The sequence below is a fragment of the Schistocerca nitens genome, chromosome 8 (assembly GCF_023898315.1).
Source record: "Schistocerca nitens isolate TAMUIC-IGC-003100 chromosome 8, iqSchNite1.1, whole genome shotgun sequence".
NCBI classification, from domain to species: Eukaryota; Metazoa; Arthropoda; class Insecta; order Orthoptera; family Acrididae; genus Schistocerca; species Schistocerca nitens.
Genome location: NC_064621.1, coordinates 150,437,451 through 150,461,165, shown reverse-complemented (window position 1 = coordinate 150,461,165; position 23,715 = coordinate 150,437,451). Strand labels below are relative to the sequence as shown.

Sequence of the window (23,715 nt, the reverse complement as noted above, 5' to 3'; positions counted from 1 at the left end):
AGCAAGCAGGCAACCATGCCACGAAGAAGCACTCGTGCTTCCTACAGTCAACTGAGCATCTTTGAAAGGGATCAAATTGCGACCTTTCGACTGGCGGGATCGTTCTTTCGGAGAACTGCCACACAAGTTGGGCGCGCTGTGCCAGTTGTGCAACAGTGCTGGTACCAGTGGTCGCATGAACATTCTCACACCCGTAGAAGAGGTTTTGGATGTCTGCGCAGCACGGGCTGGTGCCAGGATCGTCGTATTGTAATGGAAGCAGTGTCAGTTCGCACAGTTACTACAGCACAGATAAAAGGATTTGTGGACCCAGACCTGTCACCACGAACGCTTGCGAACTGGTTATTAGTAATGGGACTTCGGGTACGCACACCTCTAGCCTGTCTTCCATTCGTGCCACAGGATCGACGCGCGCGGCTCGACTGGTGCCGTCAGAGGATCACATGGAAGATGAAATGGCGCGCCATGCTCTTAAGGGGCTCCGGAAAGGCTCAAAATCATGAAAAGTTCAATTTTTACTTTTTTGCGTTTTCTGAATCTGCAGACTATTACCTTTTAATAGATATACAATTTATTCAATTCCGAAGACTACAACTATTTTTAAATGTTTTTTTAAATGTGTTCTACATGGGCGTGACCCACTGTGGCGCTGTTAAACTGCTGTCAAATGGTGTTATTATTAACGTCCGTGTTCATCAGGTACATTTTAGTGATGTGAGATAAAGTATGTGTTGTGGCTAACCTGTGATGGTTCAGTATATATCGCTGGTGTGATTGTCGTTATCTCGAAAATATTCGTAATTAATTCTGTTTCTTGAGTCACTGTTTTGTTGACGTATAATAATGAGTAAAAGTAAAGTTATTAGAAATCCCCTGAAGGCTTTTAAGAAAAGGAGAAATGTTGGAAAGCCAAAGGCATGTGTTATTACTGTAAACAATAAAGACGATAACCAAGTGAGTGAACCTAACCTCTCAAGTACACCTGCCCTTAGCAGTCAAAGTGGGAAAGAAAATACTTCACAGAAGAAGCTTGGTTCAATGAGTGAAAACTATGAATGTTTTATGGGCGAATCGGATGTGAATGAAATATTTGATATGTCGGTTCTCAAAGGAATTTTTTCAAACTGTGTAAGATGTATTCATTGCAGTGAAGTTGGTCTGGAACTCTCCATAATAAAGCACGTAGGACTTGCTAGTGAAATACAACTGAAATGTGATAAGTGTTCATACATGACCACCTTTTGGAACACTGTTGCAGTAACTGCAACTGAAGAAAATGGTAGCAAAATCTGCGAACACAACAACGAGCGATGCTTGCTTTAGACAAGGAACGCCTTCGGGCTGCAGACAGGGCTGTAAAGAGTCTAGAAATACAAGCAAGAGTAAACAGGAGGAGGAACAAGAGGAAGCTGGAGGAGGAGTTTGCAGAGGATGAAGATAATCCATCCTATGGACCTGGAATTCACTAAAAAGTTAATCCAATCTTTGTCGCTCGAGTCCCAAAACTTTTTATTTTCTCATACTAATTACATGTTTTCTAAGGATCTTCCAAACATATTTGTTTCAAACTTTCAGTAAATGTTACACAGTACCTTCTGCATAATTAAACACAGCCTTTTTCCAAAAAACTGTATATTTTTGAATATATAAATAAAAAATTGCAAAAAAATGTTGTGAATTTTCATTACAATTGAAAAAAAATCATCTTTAATAACTGAACTAAAATTTTGTAAAATCCCTGTGTTACGTTGTAGCCCATATTCCAATAAATAATCTGTAAAAAGTTCAACTTCCTACCTCAAATACTTTGTGAGGAAAGATGTAATTTATAAGCGTTATTTTAACATTGCAAGTATAGGGCGTTCCGGAGCCCCTTAAGCGATGAAAGCCTATTCTGCCTTCATGCAAGCGACAGTCGTTTGTGCGTACGACGTCGATCTGGTGAGTGCTGTCTCGTAGAGTGCATTCGTCCAAGACACTGGCCTTACCATAAGCCTTACTGTCTGGCGTGCGATAAGCTACACCTTCGGTGTCTCTGGAGGGGACACTAACGAGCCCTCGGTACGTGCAGTATGTTGTTAGACCCATTGTTTTGCCTTTCTTGAAACAGGAAGGTAACATAATACTCGTCTATACACTGTCCGTGAAACTAAACGTGTTCTGCAAGACGTGCAGCAACTTTCCTGGTCAGCACGATGTACAGATCTGTCTCCAGTCGAGAACATGCGGATTTGATTGGACGAGAAGCGACTCGTGCCACTGGTCAACCATCAGATCGAGCACTCGTAGCATAACGTATCCTAGGACAGTATTCACCATCTGTACGATCGACTGTGTGGTGTCTTGCCCTCTCGTCGCTAATAGGATGCTTACAGGATACAACGTTCTCGAAGTGCTATACAACAATTTCAAACAAACAACATTAGTGGTTTTATTTCCAGAAAAGCAAATTGACAATACTTTAACTTTTATTACATCAAATGTCGCTAGCGAGAGGCGACATGAAAACAACACAGTTCATGCCATACAATGAGTCCGAGGAACCACTTGATACGGATCAATACAGCGGAGCATTAATCACATTGCAGACTCGGGCCGATCTTTCGCGGCATGAGCTGCGTTTATATGCAGCTGTTGCAGGTCCGATTATTCACTGCCTGCTCTCAGTAATGTAACTGATGATGATAAACAGAAGGCCGAAATTCTAAACCTAGCTTTCAAAAACTCGTTTACGGTAGGGGGCTACAGTACCATTCCCCCTTTCAATGATCTAACAAACGAAAGGATGGCTGACATAGTGTTTAGTGTATCTGGGATTGTAAAACAGTTAAGATCCTTAGACGCCAGAAAGGCATCTGGCGCAGACGGTATCCCCGTAAGATTTTATGTTGACTACGCTACAAATATAGCACCATTCTTATCCGTCATCTATCAGAGATCATTGGAACGGCGGAAAGTTCCACGGGACTGGAAGAAGGCCCAGGTCATAGCACTCTATAAAAAGGGTAGAAAATCGGATGCACATAATTACCGGCCAATTTCACTGACACCGACTTGTAGAATCATGGAACATATTTTGCGTTCAAACATAATGACCTTTCTAGACTCTGAGAAGCTCATCTGCAGAAACCAGCAGGGTTTTAGGAAACAGTGGTCATGCGAGCCACAGCTGGCCCTCTTTGTGCATGACATACAACAGGCTCTAGATACCGGCTCCCAGGTTGATGCCATACTTCTCGACTTTCGAAAGGCTTTCGACTCAGTTCCGCACTGTCGCTTGCTACAAAAAGTGCACGCTTACGGTCTATCCAATGACATATGCGGTTGGATAGAAAGTTTTCTAAAAGACAGCTAGCAGTATGTCGTCCTGAACGGGATAACTTCAACAGAAACAAGAGTAACTTCAGGTGTGCCCCAGGGCAGCATAATACGTCCTCTCCTTTTTACGATTTACATAAACGATCTGGTTGATGGTATTGACAGCGGCCTTAGACTGTTTGCCGATGATGCTGTAGTCTACAGTAAAGTAGTATCACACGAAAGTTGTGAACAAATCAATAAGGATTTGCAGAAAATAAATGCATGGTGTAATGACTGGCAGTTACCTCACAATATTAGTAAGTGTAACCTACTGCGTGTAACAAGGCGAAAATCCCCATTAATGTATGAGTAAAAAATAAATGATCAGTCTTTGGAAGCGGTAACATCAGTCAAGTATCTGGGTGTGACTGTTCGAAATGATTTCAAATTGAATGATCAGATTACACAAGTAACGTGTAAGGCGAACTCTAGATTGCGGATTATTGGTGGAATCCTGAAGCGATGCAGTCCTTCAACAAAGGAAATAGCTTACAATACGTTAGTTCGTCCAGTCTTAGAGTATTGTTTGTCTGTGTGGGACCCTCACCAGTTGGGTCTGATTCAAGAGATTGTGAAGGTCCAAAGAAGAGCGGCAAGATTCGTGACTGGTACATTTAGCCAACGCGAGAGCGTTAGAAATCTCATAGAAAGTTTGAAGTGGGACACACTTGCAGGTAGACGACGCGCTAAACAGAAGGGGTTGCTCTCTAAATTCCGAAATCCAATCTTCACCGAGGATGTGGAGCGTATATTATTACCACCAACTTTCAAATCGCGTAATGATCATCATTCAAAGAGAAGGGAAATAAGAGCTCGTACTGAGGCGTTCAGACAGTCGTTTAACCCTCGCGCGATCCGCGAGTGGAACAGAGGGGGGGGGGGGGGGGGGGGTGTTCAAATGGTTGGTTCAAATGGCTCTGAGTACTATGGGACTTAACATCTGAGGTCATCAGTCCCCTAGAACTTAGAACTACTTAAACCTAACTAACCTAAGGACATCACACACATCCATGCCCGAGGCAGGATTCGAACCTGCGACCGTAGCAGTCGCGCGGTTCCGGACTGCGCGCCTAGAACCGAGAGACCACTGCGGCCGGCCGGGGGGGGGGGGGGGGAATATGACTTTGGCGCCACACACCGCTTGGTGGCTAGCGGAGTATATATGTAGATGTATGGTTCAAATGGCTCTGAACACTATGGGACTTAACTTCTAAGGTCATCAGTCCCCTAGAACTTAGAACTACTTAAACCTAACTAACCTAAGGACATAACACACATGCCCGAGGCAGGATTCGAACCTGCGACCGTAGCGATCGCGTGATTCCAGACTGTACCGCCCAGAACCGCTCGGCCGCCATGGCCGGCTATGTAGCTGTAGATGTTCTTTCGTTTCGCCTCTTCGCTCCGGCGTTTGTGGTTACGCCAGAACAGACTGGATGGCAGAGTCAGCGATCGCATTGCGCCCGCGAAGGCTACACCATGAACTAATACGGGTGTTTAATCATAAGTCTTTACCTGGTACCTCAGAACCGCTTGTGGTATTGATCTCTAAATGTAATCATTTCACGTATAACATACGCACTGTTTCAACAATAAATTTTCATTGAAATGGAAATCTATAAAGGGTGCACAATTTTTTTCCGGCAGTGTATTATGCTCTGCTACGTAGCAGTTGGTTCTACGTAGTTACAGAGCAAGAGTCGCTTCGGCAGAATCTCTGCTCTCGCTCGAGAAGTCTATGGCGCGCAGGTCGCCCACCGTCACTCTCAAGCGTCTAAGCAGGCGTAGGCGTAAAGACGACGGCGCAGAAGACTCGGGCATGCGGTCTTTTTGCTCGCCTCGCGATGGGCGCTCACTCAGCCAACTGATAAGCCACAGGATGTTCCCCGGAAAACATCGCGCAGTTTTTTGTCCTCGCGATGGAATGTCTACGTAGAAGGCGGTCGCTCTCTGCTGTGCGGGCATGACTCAGAGCAGAGCGATTGCATAATTACTTTTTACTGTCCCTCTCTTCTGTAACGAAATATGAAGCAGGAACTCAATAACTGTTACGATTAATTACCCCACGTTAGTTTCGTGGAATCAGGTCCCCACTAACCACTCCCGTGGCATTACGAAGGGATGCTGAAATGTTCCTGGCTTTGACTAGAAAGAACAAATCTAGAGTTTTGAAATTTCTCATTTGTTCAATATATCCTCCCATGAGACTGATACACTTGGTGCATCACTGTTTCAGCTTTTCTAGTTCAGAAACATATAGTAGTCGGTGGGGGCTAGGTCTAGCTAGAATGGGGATGGTTGAGCAGTTGGAATTCCAAAGTCGTCAATTTGGCAGCTGCAACCTTGGACGTAAATACAGGTGCATTGTCATACAACAAAAGAATCCTTTGGTCAACTTCTATCTGCGTTTATTCTTAATTGCTTCCTTCAGCTGGTGTAGGCGGTTAGCATAATATTGTCTGGTTGTATAAATCCCTGAGGTAAATAGCTCATCAACAGAATGCCGTCCTTGTCACAGAGAACAGACGCCATCACTTTTCTTGACGATTTCTGGGTGCGGAACATCTTCGGCCGTGGAGAGCGCTATAGCACCATTATTTTGATTATTCCTTGGTTTCAGAGTCATAAAAGTGAAGCCAGCTTTTATCCCCAGTCACTAACCTCGCAAAAAAAAAAAAAAAAAAAAGGTATCTGGAGCTTCAAAATAGCGCAAAATGGATTTTGATGTCTCAGCGCACTCCTTCCGCGAATAGCTCAAACATTTCGACACCTATTCGCAGAAAGCTTGCGTATACCTCGGATTGTGGTGATAATGAAACCAACGCGCTGCCGGGAGACGTCCAGCATCTCGGCTGTCTTTTTGGAGGATATTCGTCGGTCCTGAAGAATCAGCTCATGGACTGCATCGGATGTTGCAGCGAGAGCGACCACTGAGGGGCTCGTCTCCAATAGTGAAATGACCAGTCTTGAAACGAGATATCCAAGTTTTCGCAGTGCTGAAGGAAGTAAACGTCTCTCCCAGTGTTTGTGACATCACAGTGTGAATGTCCTTCGCGGTCTTCCCCTGAAGAAACAAAATCCTCATGACGGCCCATAACTCCAATGATGAGAAACTTGCTTCTGACTCTGTCATCTCTGCTAACACCAGCAACTCAACAAATTGTACGAATAGTGAACACCTGATATTTACAGTGTCACATGTTAAGATTTCAGGCCCTCAATTGAGTCTTCATTCGTTTTCATATTTCAACTACAAGGCAACAAAGCCAGGAACTTTCAATACCCCCTTACATTCAACCTAATTTGAAAAGTTTAAAAATAGAAATTTTTGGAAACTTATTCCAAATTCCATCTTGCTTTGTCGCTACTACTGCCTAGCAGATGAAATTTGGAACATCTGTCATACCATTTGGCGGTTTAGCACACACACGTACATACACACACACACAGCGCGCGCGCGCGCGTACACACACACACACACACACACGCACACACGCACCAATTGCCAATTGTAAAATCGATGTTTTCCTGCGTTACGTGGCGCAAACTGAATTTAAAGACCAGCAAGGAGATTCATCAACAGTTTCATTGAAACCAGCTGAAAAACATTTCAAAGGAATGTATGCTGATTAAATACGTCAAAAAAAGTTTTGCATCACACCGGTTCCCAGAACTTCTGAAGACAGACGTGGACTGTGGATATTGTATCACAGACACAGTCCCTTTGACTGTTCATAGATGTCACTAAACCCGCCCAAAGACGTAAACAACCATGCACGAGCAGCGCCTATTAGAAGGAAGGTGCCCGACAGCCGATCAGTTCCAGTCATTCCACCCGGAAGGAGGTACACGGCTCGTGTTGTCTGTAGTTCAACCATGCCTAGATGGTCAATACCGCAGATCGATCGCGTCCGCGTTGTTACTTTGTGCCAGGAAGGGCTCTCAACAAGGGAAGTGTTCAGGCGTCTCGGAGTGAACCAAAGGATGTACAGAGAGACAGGAACTGTCGATGACATTCCTCGCTCAGGCCGCCCAAGGGCTACCACTGCAGTGTATGACCACTACCTACGGATTGATGCTCGTAGGTACCCTGACAGCAACGCCACCATGTTGAATAATGCCTTTCGTGCAGCCACAGGATGTCGTGTTACGACTCACTGTGCGAAATAGGCTGCATGATGGCGCAACTTCACTCCCGACGTCCATGGCGAGGTCCATCCTTGCAACCACGACACCATGCAGCGCGATACAGATTGGCCCAACAACATGCCGAATGGACCGCTTAGGATTGGCATCACGTTCTCTTCACCGATGAGCGTCGCATATGCCTTCAACCAGACAATCGTCGGAGACTCAAACCCGGTCAGGCTGAAAGCCTTAGATACGCTGTCCAGCGAGTGCAGCAAGGTGTTTTGGGGTGGCATTATGTGAGGCCGACGGACGCCGCTGGCGGTCATGAAAGGCGCCGTAACGGCTGTACGATACGTGAATGCCATCCTCCGACCGCTAGTGTAACCATATCGGCAGCATATTGGCGAAGCTTTCGTGTCCATGGACGACAGTTCTCGCCCCCGTAGTGCACATCTTGTGAATGACTTCCTTCAGGATAACGACATCGTTCGACTAGAAAGGCGAGCGTGTTCTCTAGACATGAACCCTATCGAACATGCCTGGGATAGATTGAAAAGGGCTGTTATGGACTCTGAGGGATCTGCGTTGAATCGCCGTTGAGGGGTGGGACAATCTGGCAAGCAAGACAGCTGCAAACGCAACAATGACAAAAGTTTCTGAATCATGAATGAATAAATAATACACAGGTCATAAAACCTACTGAACACACGAGTCTTGATGAACTTGTGGATAGTATGCCACGACGAACACAGGCATGCATTACTGCAAGAGGACGTGCTTCTGGGTTTTTAGAGGTACTGGTGTGTACAGCAGACTGGACCCCCCCACCAATTCTGAAGATCTCGCTGTATGGTGGTATAACATGCAATGTGTGGTTTTCATGAGCAACAAAAAGGGCGGAAATGATGTTTATGTTGATCTCTATTCCAGTTTTCTGTACAGGTTCCGGAACTCTCGGAACCGAGGTAATGCAAAACTTTTTTCAATGTGTGTATAAGTACTGTATTAAAATACACTCCTGGAAATCGAAAAAAGAACACATTGACACCGGTGTGTCAGACCCACCATACTTGCTCCGGACACTGCGAGAGGGCTGTACAAGCAATGATCACACGCACGGCACAGCGGACACACCAGGAACCGCGGTGTTGGCCGTCGAATGGCGCTAGCTGCGCAGCATTTGCGCACCGCCGCCGTCAGTGTCAGCCAGTTTGCCGTGGCATACGGAGCTCCATCGCAGTCTTTAACACTGGTAGCATGCCGCGACAGCGTGGACGTGAACCGTATGTGCAGCTGACGGACTTTGAGCGAGGGCGTATAGTGGGCATGCGGGAGGCCGGGTGGACGTACCGCCGAATTGCTCAACACGTGGGGCGTGAGGTCTCCACAGTACATCGATGTTGTCGCCAGTGGTCGGCGGAAGGTGCACGTGCCCGTCGACCTGGGACCGGACCGCAGCGACGCACGGATGCACGCCAAGACCGTAGGATCCTACGCAGTGCCGTAGGGGACCGCACCGCCACTTCCCAGCAAATTAGGGACACTGTTGCTCCTGGGGTATCGGCGAGGACCATTCGCAACCGTCTCCATGAAGCTGGGCTACGGTCCCGCACACCGTTAGGCCGTCTTCCGCTCACGCCCCAACATCGTGCAGCCCGCCTCCAGTGGTGTCGCGACAGGCGTGAATGGAGGGACGAATGGAGACGTGTCGTCTTCAGCGATGAGAGTCGCTTCTGCCTTGGTGCCAATGATGGTCGTATGCGTGTTTGGCGCCGTGCAGGTGAGCGCCACAATCAGGACTGCATACGACCGAGGCACACAGGGCCAACACCCGGCATCATGGTGTGGGGAGCGATCTCCTACACTGGCCGTACACCACTGGTGATCGTCGAGGGGACACTGAATAGTGCACGGTACATCCAAACCGTCATCGAACCCATCGTTCTACCATTCCTAGACCGGCAAGGGAACTTGCTGTTCCAACAGGACAATGCACGTCCGCATGTATCCCGTGCCGCCCAACGTGCTCTAGAAGGTGTAAGTCAACTACCCTGGCCAGCAAGATCTCCGGATCTGTCCCCCATTGAGCATGTTTGGGACTGGATGAAGCGTCGTCTCACGCAGTCTGCACGTCCAGCACGAACGCTGGTCCAACTGAGGCGCCAGGTGGAAATGGCATGGCAAGACGTTCCACAGGACTACATCCAGCATCTCTACGATCGTCTCCATGGGAGAATAGCAGCCTGCATTGCTGCGAAAGGTGGATATACACTGTACTAGTGCCGACATTGTGCATGCTCTGTTGCCTGTGTCTATGTGCCTGTGGTTCTGTCAGTGTGATCATGTGATGTATCTGACCCCAGGAATGTGTCAATAAAGTTTCCCCTTCCTGGGACAATGAATTCACGGTGTTCTTATTTCAATTTCCAGGAGTGTATAATGGAATTATTTATTGTAATAGACAGGTACATGGACATTATTAGACATTAATTTTCGCGTCATACTAAGCATAGATACTTGTAGTATCCTCAAATATGACACGTTGTTCATATGTGACACGTCGTTGTCGTCGGAGGACTTTGATGTGTATCTCAACGTAGTCCATCCTGTGCCAGTCTCTTCGTCTCTGCATAACTACAGCAACCTCCGTCCACTTTAAAATGCTTACTGTAGTCAAGCCATGGTGTTATCTACAATTTTTACGCCACCACACTTCCCCCCACTATCGAATTAATTGCTCCTCGGTGCGTCAGAGTAGGTGCTATCAACCTATTCCTTCTTCTACTCAAGTTAGGCCGTAAATGTATTTTCTCCCCAATTTCATTCAGCACCTGCTGATTAGTTACTGGATTTACTCCTCTAATATGTTTATCCTACATGTTTCACTTAGTATAAGGCTACGCTCCAGACAATTATTTGCAGAAAATACTTCGTATCACTTAAATCTACAGTCGATGTAGAGATATTTCCCTTTTCCGGAAAAGCTTGTCTTACTACTGTCTGTCTACATTATGTATGCTCCTTTTAACGTCGTCAGTTAGTTTCTCCACAAACAGCAAAGCTCGCTGCTACTAGAACGTTGACCTCTTCTAATTCTCTCAGCATCACCTCTTTTAATTCGACTACACTCAATTGCCATTGTTTTACTTTTATTAATGTTATTCTTATAAATTCTTTCCAAAACGTTATACGTTTAGTTCAATTGAGCCTTCACGTCCTCTGCTGTCTGTTTTTACTTCCGGCTGAAATTTAACTTCCTCTCCAGATCCTTCCTTCCAACTTCAGGAACAGAAAGAGTCCAGGTGGGCACGAACAAACAGTTCGGACACACTGCAGTAATAGGGAATTATTCACAGGGCCACGAATTGCTTTATTTCAGTCTTCAGTAGGAGAATGGATATTATGAGTGTAATGTGGAATCAATCTCTAAAGTGGCTCTACTCATGCAGAGATTTTTTCGCCTGTGCTGTAATAACATTCCGTGCTAATCTGACCGTGTGCAATGAAAATGATACCATAACGGGACGCACTGTAATAACAATACCAATTATATGATATCAGTCTTGGTTAGGAGAATGGAGATCATTCAAGGATCGTGAAATCAATATCCAAAGTGAGTTGATGGAGAGATTCTATTTCTATAGTGTAATAACGTCTGGAATAATCTGCCTTTGTGCAACGAAAGTGTTGCTACAACAGGACGTAATCTAATAACTAAACAAAATGAGCTAACCATTTCCCTGAATCATGTCCAGTGAAAAGCCGCTAAATGACGTAGTTGGAGATACACTTATTCAGTTATTGTGCTGCTTATGGTCAGCGAGTAAAATCAATGGCATTTTGTGTGTGTGTGTGTTTTAATGACCGGGAAAATCACCAGTGACTTACAATAGCGACCATTTCAGGATTTTTATTCGCTGAGTATGTCCATGTAAAGGATAATGTAAATGAGCAGTCCGTCATAAACGCGATCTGCCATGCCGTATATTGCTTCTAAAAATCACAATTTTTTTTTTTTGCCGTTGCGGATAGGGGAAAGGATACTATATAGTGAAGCACTTGCCTTTGAAATACGCTGTTGTACCAAATTCGGCCAGAATTTAAATGCCAGGCTGAAGATAGGCTGTTTGTTATGGCGAACATTTTGGATGTGGTGTTTAGATGGCCTTCACGCTCAGAAACAGAATTCGAGACACAGACAATTACAGCCCGAAAACGCAAAGAATACTATGCAGGAAGTGTCATTCGCCCAGAGTAGGTTAAAGCATCCAGTGGCATAACCGCATGACAGACACTGCACTGGGAAGTGCTCAACCCACTGCCTGAACCTCACTCAGCGGGACTATGGCTTCGTTCCAAATATGAATTTATTTATAAAAACCTTAAACATAATTTGGAACAGAAACTGAGGAGAACTACAAGTTGCTTTGCAGCAAAACTGTAATTGCAGTATTACGATGATACTTTCACTGAAAATTTTTAAGGATTTATAGCTTCGTCGTTTGCTAATGACTGTTTCGCCCTTTGAGAGTTACCGTACCTCATATCTATTCATATTGTAAGGTGTAGTGTGTCTCTACTGGGGTGCAGCGTATTATCTTTCTCTGCCGACATTCTTTTCCATTTCGTATGTAGAAAGTTCAATAAGAAGTAGGTTAGAGCCTTCCGCACATGATGAACCAACGACAGGGATCAGTAAGAAAAATAATAAGCAAAAAGATTTGAAACTATGATTATAGTCTGAGGTGACAGAAGTCGTGGGACACCTCCTAGTATCGTGTCGAACTTCTTTTTTCCCGGTGTAGTGTAGCAACTCCACGTGGCATGTACTCAACAAGTCTTTGGAAACACCCTGCAGATATATTGAGCCACGCTGCCTCCAGAGCCGTTCATAATTGCGAAAGAGTTGCCGGCGCAGGATTCTGAGCACGAACTGACCTCTCCATTATGTCCGATAAATGTTCGATGGGTTTCAAGTCGGGCGATCTGCGTGGCCAAATTATTCGCTCGAATTGTCCAGAATGTTATACAAACCCATCGCGAACAATTGCGGCCCTGTGACATGGTTCATTGTCATCCATAAAAATTGCATCGTTATTTGGGATTATGATGTCCACGAATGGCTCCAAATGGTCTCCAAGTCGCCGAGCAGTTAATCATTGGTTCAGTTGGACCAGAGGACCTATTCCGTTCCTTGTAAACACGGCCCACACTATTATGGAGCCAACACCAGTTTGCACAGTGCCATGTTGACAACTTGCGGCTTCGTGAGGTCTGCGCCGCACTCAGACCCTACCGTCACTTCTTATCAACTGAAATCGGGGCTCATCTGACCAGGCCACGGTTTTCCAGTCGTCTAAGGACCAACCGATACTGTCACGAGCCCAGAAGAGGAGCTACAGGCGATGTCGTGCTATTAGCAAAGGCACTTGCGTCGCTCATCTGCTGCCACAACCCATTAACGCCAAATTCCGCCACACTGTCCAAGCGGATACGTTCGCCGTACGTCGCCCATTGATTTCTGCCGTTATTTCACACAGAGTTGCTTCTCTGTTAGCACTGACAACTCTACGCAAATGCTGCTGCTCTCGGTCGTTAAGTGAAGGCCGTCTGCTACTAAGTTGCTCGTAGTGAGAGGTAATGCCTGAAATTTGGCATTCTCGACACACTCTTGACACTGTGAACCACCAGAGTAGCAATGATAACTTCGCCAATCCACTGCCCTTCTATATCTTCTGTACGCGATACTACCGCCATCTGTTTATGTGCATTTCGCTATCCCATGACTTTTGTCACCTCAGTGTAGTTTGCTTATTATCTGCAACATTGACTTATAAAACATAAACAAGTTTCTAACTCACAATTCAACAAGAACTGATATTTTGATCAGACAGAATGGGCATATTATAAGCGAGACGGAACAGTTCAAGATCCTAGGCGTACGGATAGGTAGTAAGCTGTTGTGGAAAGCCCATGTTCAGGATCTTGTTCACAAACTAAATGCTGCTTTATTTACCATTAGAACAGTATCTGAAATAAGTGACAGCACAACACGAAAAGTAGTCTACTTCGCATATTTTCATACGCTTGTGTCATATGGTATTATTTTTTGGTGTAATTCTTCTGATTCAAAAATGGTATTTTTGGCTCAAAAACGGGCTGTTCGAGTATATGTGGTGTAAGTTCGAGAACCTCTTGTCCACCCCTATTCAATAGTCTGGGAATTCTGACATTGCCCTCACAGTATATATTTTCTTTAATGTCGTTTGTTGTTGGCAATATTAGCTTATTCCCAAGATTTAGCAGCTTTCACTCAGTTAACACTAGGCAGAAATCAAATCTGCATGTGGAATGCACTTCCTTGACTCTTGTGCAGAAAGGAGTGCAGTATTCTGCTGCATCCATTTTCAATAAGCTACCACAAGAACTCAAAACTCTTAGCTGTAGCCCAAACGTTTTTAAGTCTAAACTGAAGAGTTTCCTCATGGCTCCCTCCCTCTATTCTGTCGAGGAGCTCCTGGAAGAGCTGAAAAATTAAGCAAATTCCAGTGTTACATTGTTGATTTTCTTTATTTAAACTTACGAGTTGTCGCCTGAATACGTATCTTGTATTTCATTTTATCTGTTTCTACTATAGTGTTATAAATTCATGTATTGACTCGTTCCATGACCATGGAGACTTCTCCTTAATTTGGTCCCACGGAACAATAAATAAATAAAAACGATCCATTATAAATATGGAATGCTATGATGGTTATCCAGAAAGTAAGTTCCGATCGGTCGCCAAATGGACACCACAGTGAAAACCCGACGAAGCTTTGCACAGATGTGTTGGGTAGTGTCTCTTGTATGACCGTCGATCGTATCAAGAGGCTTCGCCTTAATGAATGCAGCCCACCTAACATAACTGCCACGCACGTCCTTCTTCGTGGCGATTCTCAGCCGCACTCTTCAGGGGTAGTGAAGACGCTGCTGCAACCTTTTCGATGGGAAGTGTTCGATCACCCACAACATAGCCCTAATTGGCTCGTCCTGAGTATCATCTCCGTTCATATGAAACTCTGGATACAAAGACAACACTTGGGCGTAGGCTAGATGCTATAGACCAGTGTAGAGAATTATCGGAAAGCACAGGCGGCTTATTTCTATGACGATGGTGCTGGAAATTTGGTATAACGCTCCGACAAATGTCTAAGTCGGAGCGGCGACTATGTAGGGAAGTATCTGGAGAGTGTAGCTGACTCTTGCACATAAAATGTTTCTGATTTTCACTGTGGTTTCCATTTAGCGACCGATCGGAACTTACTTTTGGACAACCCTCGAATTATTGGTACTATCTATCCAAAACTTGAAAGAATTTAAATTAAATATTTGACCTGGATAGCTACTTCGCCACTTTCTGAAAGATTATATTTAGATTAAAGTTCAGTCTTGATCACGTTATGTCTGTTTTAATGAGTAACCGGTTTAGGTTTTTTTCTAGAAAACCATCATCAGACCTGTGAATAAATTTTAAGAAATACTAGATACCAATCTTTAAATGAATGAAAAAGTCTAATGATGTCAAAATTTTTAACAAAATAAAATAAAATTAGTTATACCCATTGGCTCCCTTGGGTTGGTAGGTGGAGCTCTCCTTGCTGCTGTGCAGTCAACTGATGGTTATGAGTGCTGAGCACGAGCTTAAATATGCAGAGGCTCCGCCTACTTCCTGTCACACTACTTCATAACTGCCAATCAGCGTTCATAATATGACGCCATCGTCAAAATATAAAAGTAGAAAATACTTTCTTGGCACACTAAGTTATCTTTTGGGCAGTGTTCTGCGGTTCACCTTTCATCATCATATATAATTAACTGGTCATCGGCGAATAAACAAGTGTTTATTTTTGTTTTGTGTGATACTTTTAAACTACGGTATTGCAGGCGACACTCTCGTCTGATCTCCTCATTTACATGGACGTTGTCATTATTTTGAGCCAGTTCTGATCTTTAATGTTGTATTTTTATATACGCCTTTTAGTACGAGAATGATATGCCTGGGTTACCCTCTGTATTCCATTACATTCCAGAGAAGTTGTCTGTGCATTCGGCCAAACGCCTTCCTATAATCTGGAAACACTATGTTGTTTCCGTTGTTATACTCTCTTTTTTCCCTGCAAGTTATTTTATAATGAGGGCGCTGTCGATGCAAGACTTGCCATTTCTAAAACCATTCTGCTCCTCTGAAATAACTACTCATTTACTATTTATGTTTTAGAGACCGTTCTGGTGCAGATCTTATACAACGCAGCTATGAAATTTATACCTCTGCAATTTCCGCATTCCTTTCTGTTTCCTTTTTTGGAGAGTAGTATAACAATGGCATTACTCCTTTCATCTGAGATTTTCCTCTGCGAATTTATTTATTTATTTACTGGTGGTCTTTGGACAAGCTCCACTCAGCGAGAGTCCAGTACATTACATGTTACAAATTAAAAGGATTATCCAGTGACGTACACACGTACATCCAAGACTCGCATAGAATATTTATATTGGTTGTGTACATCACAGTTAAATCGCGATGCGTTCAGTCACCAAAAAGTTTTATCCATGTAACATACAGTGACACATCATGCTCTGCGAGTAGTGTCTACATTCTGGTAGGCACCATCCTCTGCGGCAATTCTGTTGTCGCGTGGTGTCGCGGTGGGCAGCCGAACATGACGTGGTCGATGCCCTCCTCTGCGCTACAGTCATATAGGGATCAGTCAATCAGTCGTAGCAGGTAGAAATGCAGTTGGAACCGTCCGTGGTTAAAGCAGAAGCGGAACACGGCAACGAGAGACTTTCTGTGATACATACCAAGGGTGTGCCACGGTCATGCGGAAATACTTCTTTATACAGCTACGTAAGACCTTCCCATTTATTGGTACGATATTGTTCCACAATGTACTAATCTGGCGCTCCACGTCTTGCAGAAGGTGCGCGTAATTAACATGTTCATGCGTCTCTGTCCAATGGCGGATGACACTCGAGTTTTGACAATTAGCGTCGACATATGCATTGCCCCTTACACCACGGTGCCCCTTTATGCACAGCAAAGAGATCGTCTTGTTGCGACGCTGCAGTACAGTCTATAAACTGGAATTCCAATTAATTGTCGGTAATATTGACATCATCACTCTGTATGAGTGGAAATGTTGATCGCGAGTCTGTCAGAATAGTTATTTTATCCAAGCTGTCAGCATATTTAAGTCTCTCTAGCACTGCTGTGAGCCCTACTGAAGTATCGAGGCTTCAGAACAGATTTGTAATTGGGCTGTATGGCTTGTCTGTTCGTGGTAATATGCGCTTCCGACGCCATCTGCAGTACGTGATGTATCTGTGTAGAGACGGTACGAATGTTCCCAACCGCTTAGAAAGTTCTTTAAGAGGTGCAGGCTCATATTAGATTCCACGTATGGTATAAGCGCTCTAATGTGTAAATCTGTTGTATTCCTGTAATCTATTACGAAACTATGACGAAGCGAAACTGTTGCAGTACGCCGACACATTGGTGAAATATGATAGTGGTGGAAGATTTTATATAAATCAGTATCTACTAGCGAATCATTTCCCTGGCAATATCCAAATACTCGAAAAAAAAGGGTCTTGCCCAAATGCGGACATTTGAGTAGATAACCAGTAGATGTTATAAAAGTTCGGCGTACTAATCTTCAGAAACATGCAACAAGTTTTTTTAACTTAAAAGGAGACCAAAGAGCAATCGAATTTTTGTAATTTTTTTTTATATTTGTGGTATGTGAAGGTCAGAACTCAAATATCAGTCCACCTAAGCCGTTCGATGCAAGTCTTAAACACACGCGAGAAAACCGACTTCGAGGTTTCCCGAGAGCTTTTAATACCCAAAACTACGCTCGATTTTTCGACAGGACATGTGGCTCTGTAGTAGAACGCTTATCTTCCATGTAGTGGCTCTGGATTCGATTCACAGCCAAGGCAATTTTTTAAATAAAGCTGCTCGTTCTGCGAGAATTGCTGTAAAGCATAAAATGCATAAAGATGGAAAAAAATCGGTAGCGCTCGGAACTGGTAACCGCTGGTTCGAGTCTCGCTTTAGAAATATAAAATTCATTAAATATATGTTAGTTAACTTGTATTTGCCAACGGCATTGCCGCAGTGGATACACCGGTTCCCGTCAGATCACCGAAGTTAAGCGCTGTCGGGCGTGGCCGGCACTTGGATGGGTGACCATCTGGGCCGCCATGAGCTGTTGCCATTTTTCGGGGTGCACTCAGCCTCGTGATACCAACTGAGGAGCTACTCGACGGAATAGTAGCGGCTCCGGTCAAAGAAAACCATCATAACGACCGGGAGAGCAGTGTGCTGACCACACGCCCCTCCTACCCGCATCCTCATCTGAGGATGACACGGCGGTCGGATGGTTCCGATGGGCCACTTGTGGCCTGAACGCGGAGTGCTTAATTACCTTGTATTTAATGGAAAATTCACCTCTTCTTATTTCTAATTATAGATTGCACTCAAAAATCCAGTTTTCATTCCAACGATAAATTCTTAATTATGATTTTTTACAAAAGATTGTTGATAAAGATTGTTTAAATTCAAAGAACATTTCAAATTAAATTTTTCAATCTTTATGTATTTTAGACTTTATGGAAATGCTCATATAATATGCAATTTCGTTTAAAAATTTGCATCAGCTGGGAATCGAACATGGCAACCCCATGTGGCACACGAGCATTCTGTCACACAGCTACCCGTTTCATCCTACTAACTTCAGTTAGTTTTGGGTGTTACAGAAACTTGGAAAACTTCAAAGTCGACGTCCGCGAGAGTTTTTAAGAGCTTCATCGAACTGTTTTGCATGACTGATATTTCAGTTCAGTACTTCACGCGCCATAAACATAAAAAAATACAAAAATCCGATTGTTTAAAGAACATTACGAATTGCGTTTTTCCATCTTTATGTATTTTACGCTTTACGGAAATGCTAGCATAAAATGCCACTTTGTTAAAAAATTTGCATCAGCCGGGAGGGGAACACGCCACCACCAAATGGGATGCGAGGAATCTACACGTTTCATCTTAAAAATTTCACTTGGTTTGGGGTGTTATAGTCAGTCGCAAAACTTCAAATTTGACTTTCTCGAGAATTTTTGAGAGCCGTAACTGTTTTGGGTGAACTGATATTTCAGTTCTGCCCTTCATGTACCATAAATACACTACTGGCCATTAAAATTGCTACACCAAGAAGAAATCCAGATGATAAACAAGTATTCATTGGACAAATATATTATACTAGAACTTACATGTGATTACATTTTCACGCAATTTGGGTGCATAAATCCTGAGAAATCAGTACCCAGAACCACCACCTCTGGCCGTAATAACGGCCTTGATACCCCTGGGCATTGAGTCAGAGCTTGGATGGCATGTACAGGTACAACTGCCCATGCAGCTTCAACACGATACCATAGTTCATCAAGAGTAGTGACTGGCGTATTGTGACGAGCCAGGTGCTCGGCCACCATTGACCAGAAGTTTTCAATTGGTGAGAGATCTGGAGAATGTGCTGGCCAGGGCATCAGTCGAACATTTTCTGTGTCCAGAAAGGCCCGTACAGGACCTGCAACATGCGGTCGTGCATTATCCTGCTGAAATGTAGGGTTTCGCAGGGATCGAATGAAGGGTATAGCCACGGGTCGTAACACATCTGAAATGTAACGTCCACTGTTCAATGCCGTCAATGCGAACAAGAGGTGCCCGAGACGTGTAACCAATGGCACCCCATACCATCACGCTCGGTGATACGCCAGTATGGCAATGACGAATACACGCTTCCAATATGCGTTCACCGCGAGTCGCCAAACACGGATGTGACTATCATGATGCAGTAAACAGAACCTGGATTCATCCGAAAAAATGACGTTTTGCCATTCGTGCACCCAGGTTCGTCGTTGAGTACACCATCGTAGGCGCTCCTGACTGTGATGCAGCGTCAAGGGTAACCGCAGCCATGGTCTCCGAGTTGATACTCCATGCTGCTGCAAACGTCGTCGAACTGTTCATGCAGATGGTTGTTGTCTCGCAAACGTCCGCATCTGTCGACTCAGGGATCGAGACGTGGCTGCACTATCCGTTACAGCCATGCGGATAAGATGCCTTTCATCTCGACTGCTAGTGATACGAGGCCGTTGGGATCCATCACGGCGTTCCGTATTACCCTCCTGGACCCACTGATTCCATATTCTGCTAACAGTCATTGGATCTCGACGAACGCGAGCAGCAATGTCGCGATACGATAAACCGCAATCGCGATAGGCTACAATCCGACCTTTATCAACGTCGGAAACGTGATGGTACGCATTTCTCCTGCTTACACAACAACGTTTCACCAGGCAACGCCGTTCAACTGCTGTTTGTGTGTAAGAAATCGGTTGGAAACTTTCCTCATGTCAGCAAGTTGTAGGTGTCGCCACCGGCGCCAACCTTGTGTGAATGCCCTGAAGAGCTAATGATTTGCATATCACAGCATCTTCTTCCTGTCGGTTAAATTTCGCGTCTGCAGCAAATCTTCGTAGAGTAGCAATTTTAATGGCCGGTAGTGTACAAAAAAATACAAAAATCGGGTTCCCGTGTGGTTTCCTTGTTAGCCAATTTCCCGAAGGGTTTCGTTACTCTTTTAACACCTTGTATCTGATCAGTATAAAATCCAGAGCGAGAGCCTTTGTCGTGCGTGGCGCTCCGCAGCCGCTGCCCGCTGTGCTCTGACCGCCCTCTGATTGGCCGCGGGATGTTGTGTTGCAGCTGAGCTCGACGCGCTTCCCGGTGGTGTTCAAGATCGGCCACGCCCACGGCGGCCTGGGGAAGGTCAAGGTGGACACCAACAGCGACTTCCAGGACATGGCGAGCGTGGTGGCCGTCGCGGGCACCTACTGCACCGTGGAGCCCTACGTAGACTCCAAGTACGACATCCACGTGCAGAAGATCGGGCCCAACTACAAGGCCTTCATGTGAGTGTTTCTCTCCGCACCCAGTCTGCGGGACCTTGATACCGGCTTCTTCTACACCTACAGCGTGACAATTATTCAACTATATGAAATAAAATGGTCGTAACTTCTGAACGGTTTGCATTAGGACGTTCAAACTGCACGGTTGGCCGCGAGGCATGATGGGAATTAGTACGCGGTATGTGGTTTGGCAGAGGATCAAGTAGGTAAGAAGACGAGGGCTAGTAGAAATCCTTGGGTAACAGAAGAGATATTGAATTTAATTGATGAAAGGAGAAAATACAAAAATGCAGTAGATGAAGCAGGCAAAAAGGAATACAACCGTCTCAAAAATGGGATCGACAGGAAGTGCAATATGGCTAAGCAGGGATGGCTAGAGGACAAATGTAAGGATGTAGAGGCGTATCACACTAGGGGCAGTTAGATATTACCTACAGGAAAATTAAAGAGACCTTTGGAGAAAAGAGAACCGCTTGCATGAAGATCAAGAGCTCAGATGGAAATCCAGTTCTAAGCAAAGAAGGGAAAGCAGAAATGTGGAAGGAATATATAGAGTGTCTATACAGGGGCGATGTTCTTGAGGACAATATTATGTGAATGGAATAGGATGTAGCTGAAGATGAAATGGGAGATATGATACTGCGTGAAGAGTTTGACAGAGCACTGAAAGACCTAAGTCGAAACAAGGCCCCGGGAGTAGACAACTTTCCATTAGAACTATTGATAGCCTTGGGAGATCCTGTCCTGACAAAACTCTACCATCTGGTGAGCAAGATGTACGAGACAGGCGAAATACCCTCAGACTTCAAGAAAAATATAATAATTCCAATCCCAAAGAAAGCAGGTGTTGACAGATGTGAAAATTACCGAACTATCAGTTTAATAAGTCACAGTTGAAAAATACTAATGTGAATTCTTTACATACGAATGGAAAAACTCGTAGAAGCCGACCTCGGAGAAGATCAGTTTGGATTCCGTAGAAATGTTAGAACACGTGAGGCGTTACTGACCCTCCGACTTATCTTAGAAAATAGGTTAAGGAAAGGCAAACCTATGCTTCTAGCATTTGTAGACTTAGAGAAGGCTTTTGACAATGTTGACTGGACTACTCTCTTTCAAATTCTGATGGTGGCAGGGGTAAAATACAGGGAGCGAAAGGCTATTTACAATTTGTACAGAAACCAGATGGCAGTTATAAGAGCCGAGGAGCATGAAAGGGAAGCAGTCGTTGGGAAGGAAGTGAGACAGGGTTGTAGCCTATCCACGATGTTATTCAATTTGTATATTGAGCAAGCAGTAAAGGAAACAAAAGAAAAATTCGGAGTAGGAATTAAAATCCATGTAAAATAAATAAAAACTTTAAGGTTCGCCGATGACATTGTAATTCTGTCAGAGACAGCACAAGACCTGGAAGAGCAGCTGAACGGAATGGACAGTGTCTTGAAAGGAGGATATAAGATGAACATCAACAAAAGCAAAACGAGGATAATGGAATATAGTCGAATTAAATCGGGTGATGCTGAGGATATTAGATTAGGAAATGAGACGCTTAAAGTAGTAAACGAGTTTTGCTATTTGGGAAGCAAAATAACTAATGATGGTCGAAGTAGAGAGGATATAAAATGTAGACTGGCAATGGCAAGGAAAGCGTTTCTGAATAAGACAAATTTGTTAATATTGACTATAGATTTAAGTGTCAGGAAGTCTTTCCTGAAAGTATTTGTATGGAGTGTAGCCATGTATGGACGTGAAACGTGGACGATAAATAGTTTAGACAAGAAGAGAATAGAAGCTTTCGAAATGTGGTGCTACAGAAGAATGCTGAAGATTAGATGGGTAGATTACATAACTAATGAGGAGGTATTGAATGCAATTGGGGAGAAGAGAAATTTGTGTCACAACTTGACTAGAAGAAGGGATCGGTTGGTAGGACATATTCTGAGGCATCAAGGGATCACCAATTTAGTATTGGAGGGCAGCGTGGAGGGTAAAAATCGTAGAGGGAGACCAAGAGATGAATACACTAAGCAGCTCAGAAGGATGTAGGTTGCAGTAGTTACTGGGGGATGAAGAAGCTTGCACAGGATACAGTAACATGGAGTGCTGCATCAAACCAGCCTCTGGACTGAAGACCACCACCACAACAACAACAACAACAACAATATGTGGTTTGGTTTAACTACGAAGCCCACTTTCATTTGCATGGGTTCTTCAATAAGCAAAATTGGCGCATTTGGCGACTGAGAATCCGCATTTCGCGATTGAGAAGTCTCTTCACCCTCAGCGGGACTGTGTGGTGTGCAACGTCCAGTCACGGAATAATCGGCGTCGTATTCCTTGATGACACGTTGACTACCGAACGGTACATGAATGTTTTGCAAGATTATTTCATCCCCATTATCCAGAGTGACCCTAATCTCGATAAGATGTGGTTCATGCAGGACGGAGCTCGACCCCATCGAAGCAGGAGAGTGTTAGATATCCTCGAGGGGCACTTTGGGGACCACATTCTGGCTCTCGGATACCCAGAGGCCAGTGGCATGGGCCTCGATTGGCCGCCATATCCTCCGGATCTGAAAACATACGACTCCTTTTTGTGGGGCCATATTAAAGACAAGGTGTACAGCAATAACTCCAAAACCACTGCTGAGCTGAAAACAGCCATTCAGGAGGTCGTCGACAGAATCGATGTTCCGACACTTCAGCGGATCATGCAGAATTTCGCTATTCGTCTGCGCCACATCATCGCGAATTATGGCAGGCATATCGGACATGTCATAACCTAAATCCGAATATCTGCAGTGACGTTTACATGTTTAATAAAGTGTGTGCACGACGTAGTTTGTAACTAATTTACTTTTTTTCATATAGTTCAATAATTGTCACCTTGTACAACTGCATCTATATTCTACAAGCAGCTTTATTGCGTGTGGTGGAGGGTAATCGTTGTAGCATTTACTTCCCCTCTTTCTTGTTCCCTACGTAAATGCTGATATATACAAGGTTTATTTACAGAAGGTGATAGATACTAATGGATATACTGGGTGTCCCTCCTGAGAGCTGTCAGACCAATTTTCTCCAGTGTTTCAGCAGATATTTGCAATTCCGCTTTTGCAATGTGTAGCAAACAAATACTGAAACTTCCTGGCAGATTAAAACTTTGTACCGGGCCGAGACTCGAACTCGGGACCTTCGCCTTTCGCGGGAAAG

General features: G+C 44.4%; 1 protein-coding gene and 1 pseudogene across 1 annotated transcript in view; both read left to right on the top strand.

Moving 5' to 3' along the window:
* Positions 1-23,715, top strand: part of LOC126198417 (synapsin) — an 846,670-nt gene that overhangs the window by 733,249 nt on the left and 89,706 nt on the right. Inside the window, exon 5 of the mRNA XM_049934720.1 lies at positions 20,303-20,508. Within this exon, the coding sequence (XP_049790677.1) occupies positions 20,303-20,508 (206 nt within the window). The remainder of the gene's footprint in view (positions 1-20,302; positions 20,509-23,715) is intronic.
* On the top strand, positions 17,636-17,753 carry LOC126199754 (5S ribosomal RNA; annotated as a pseudogene).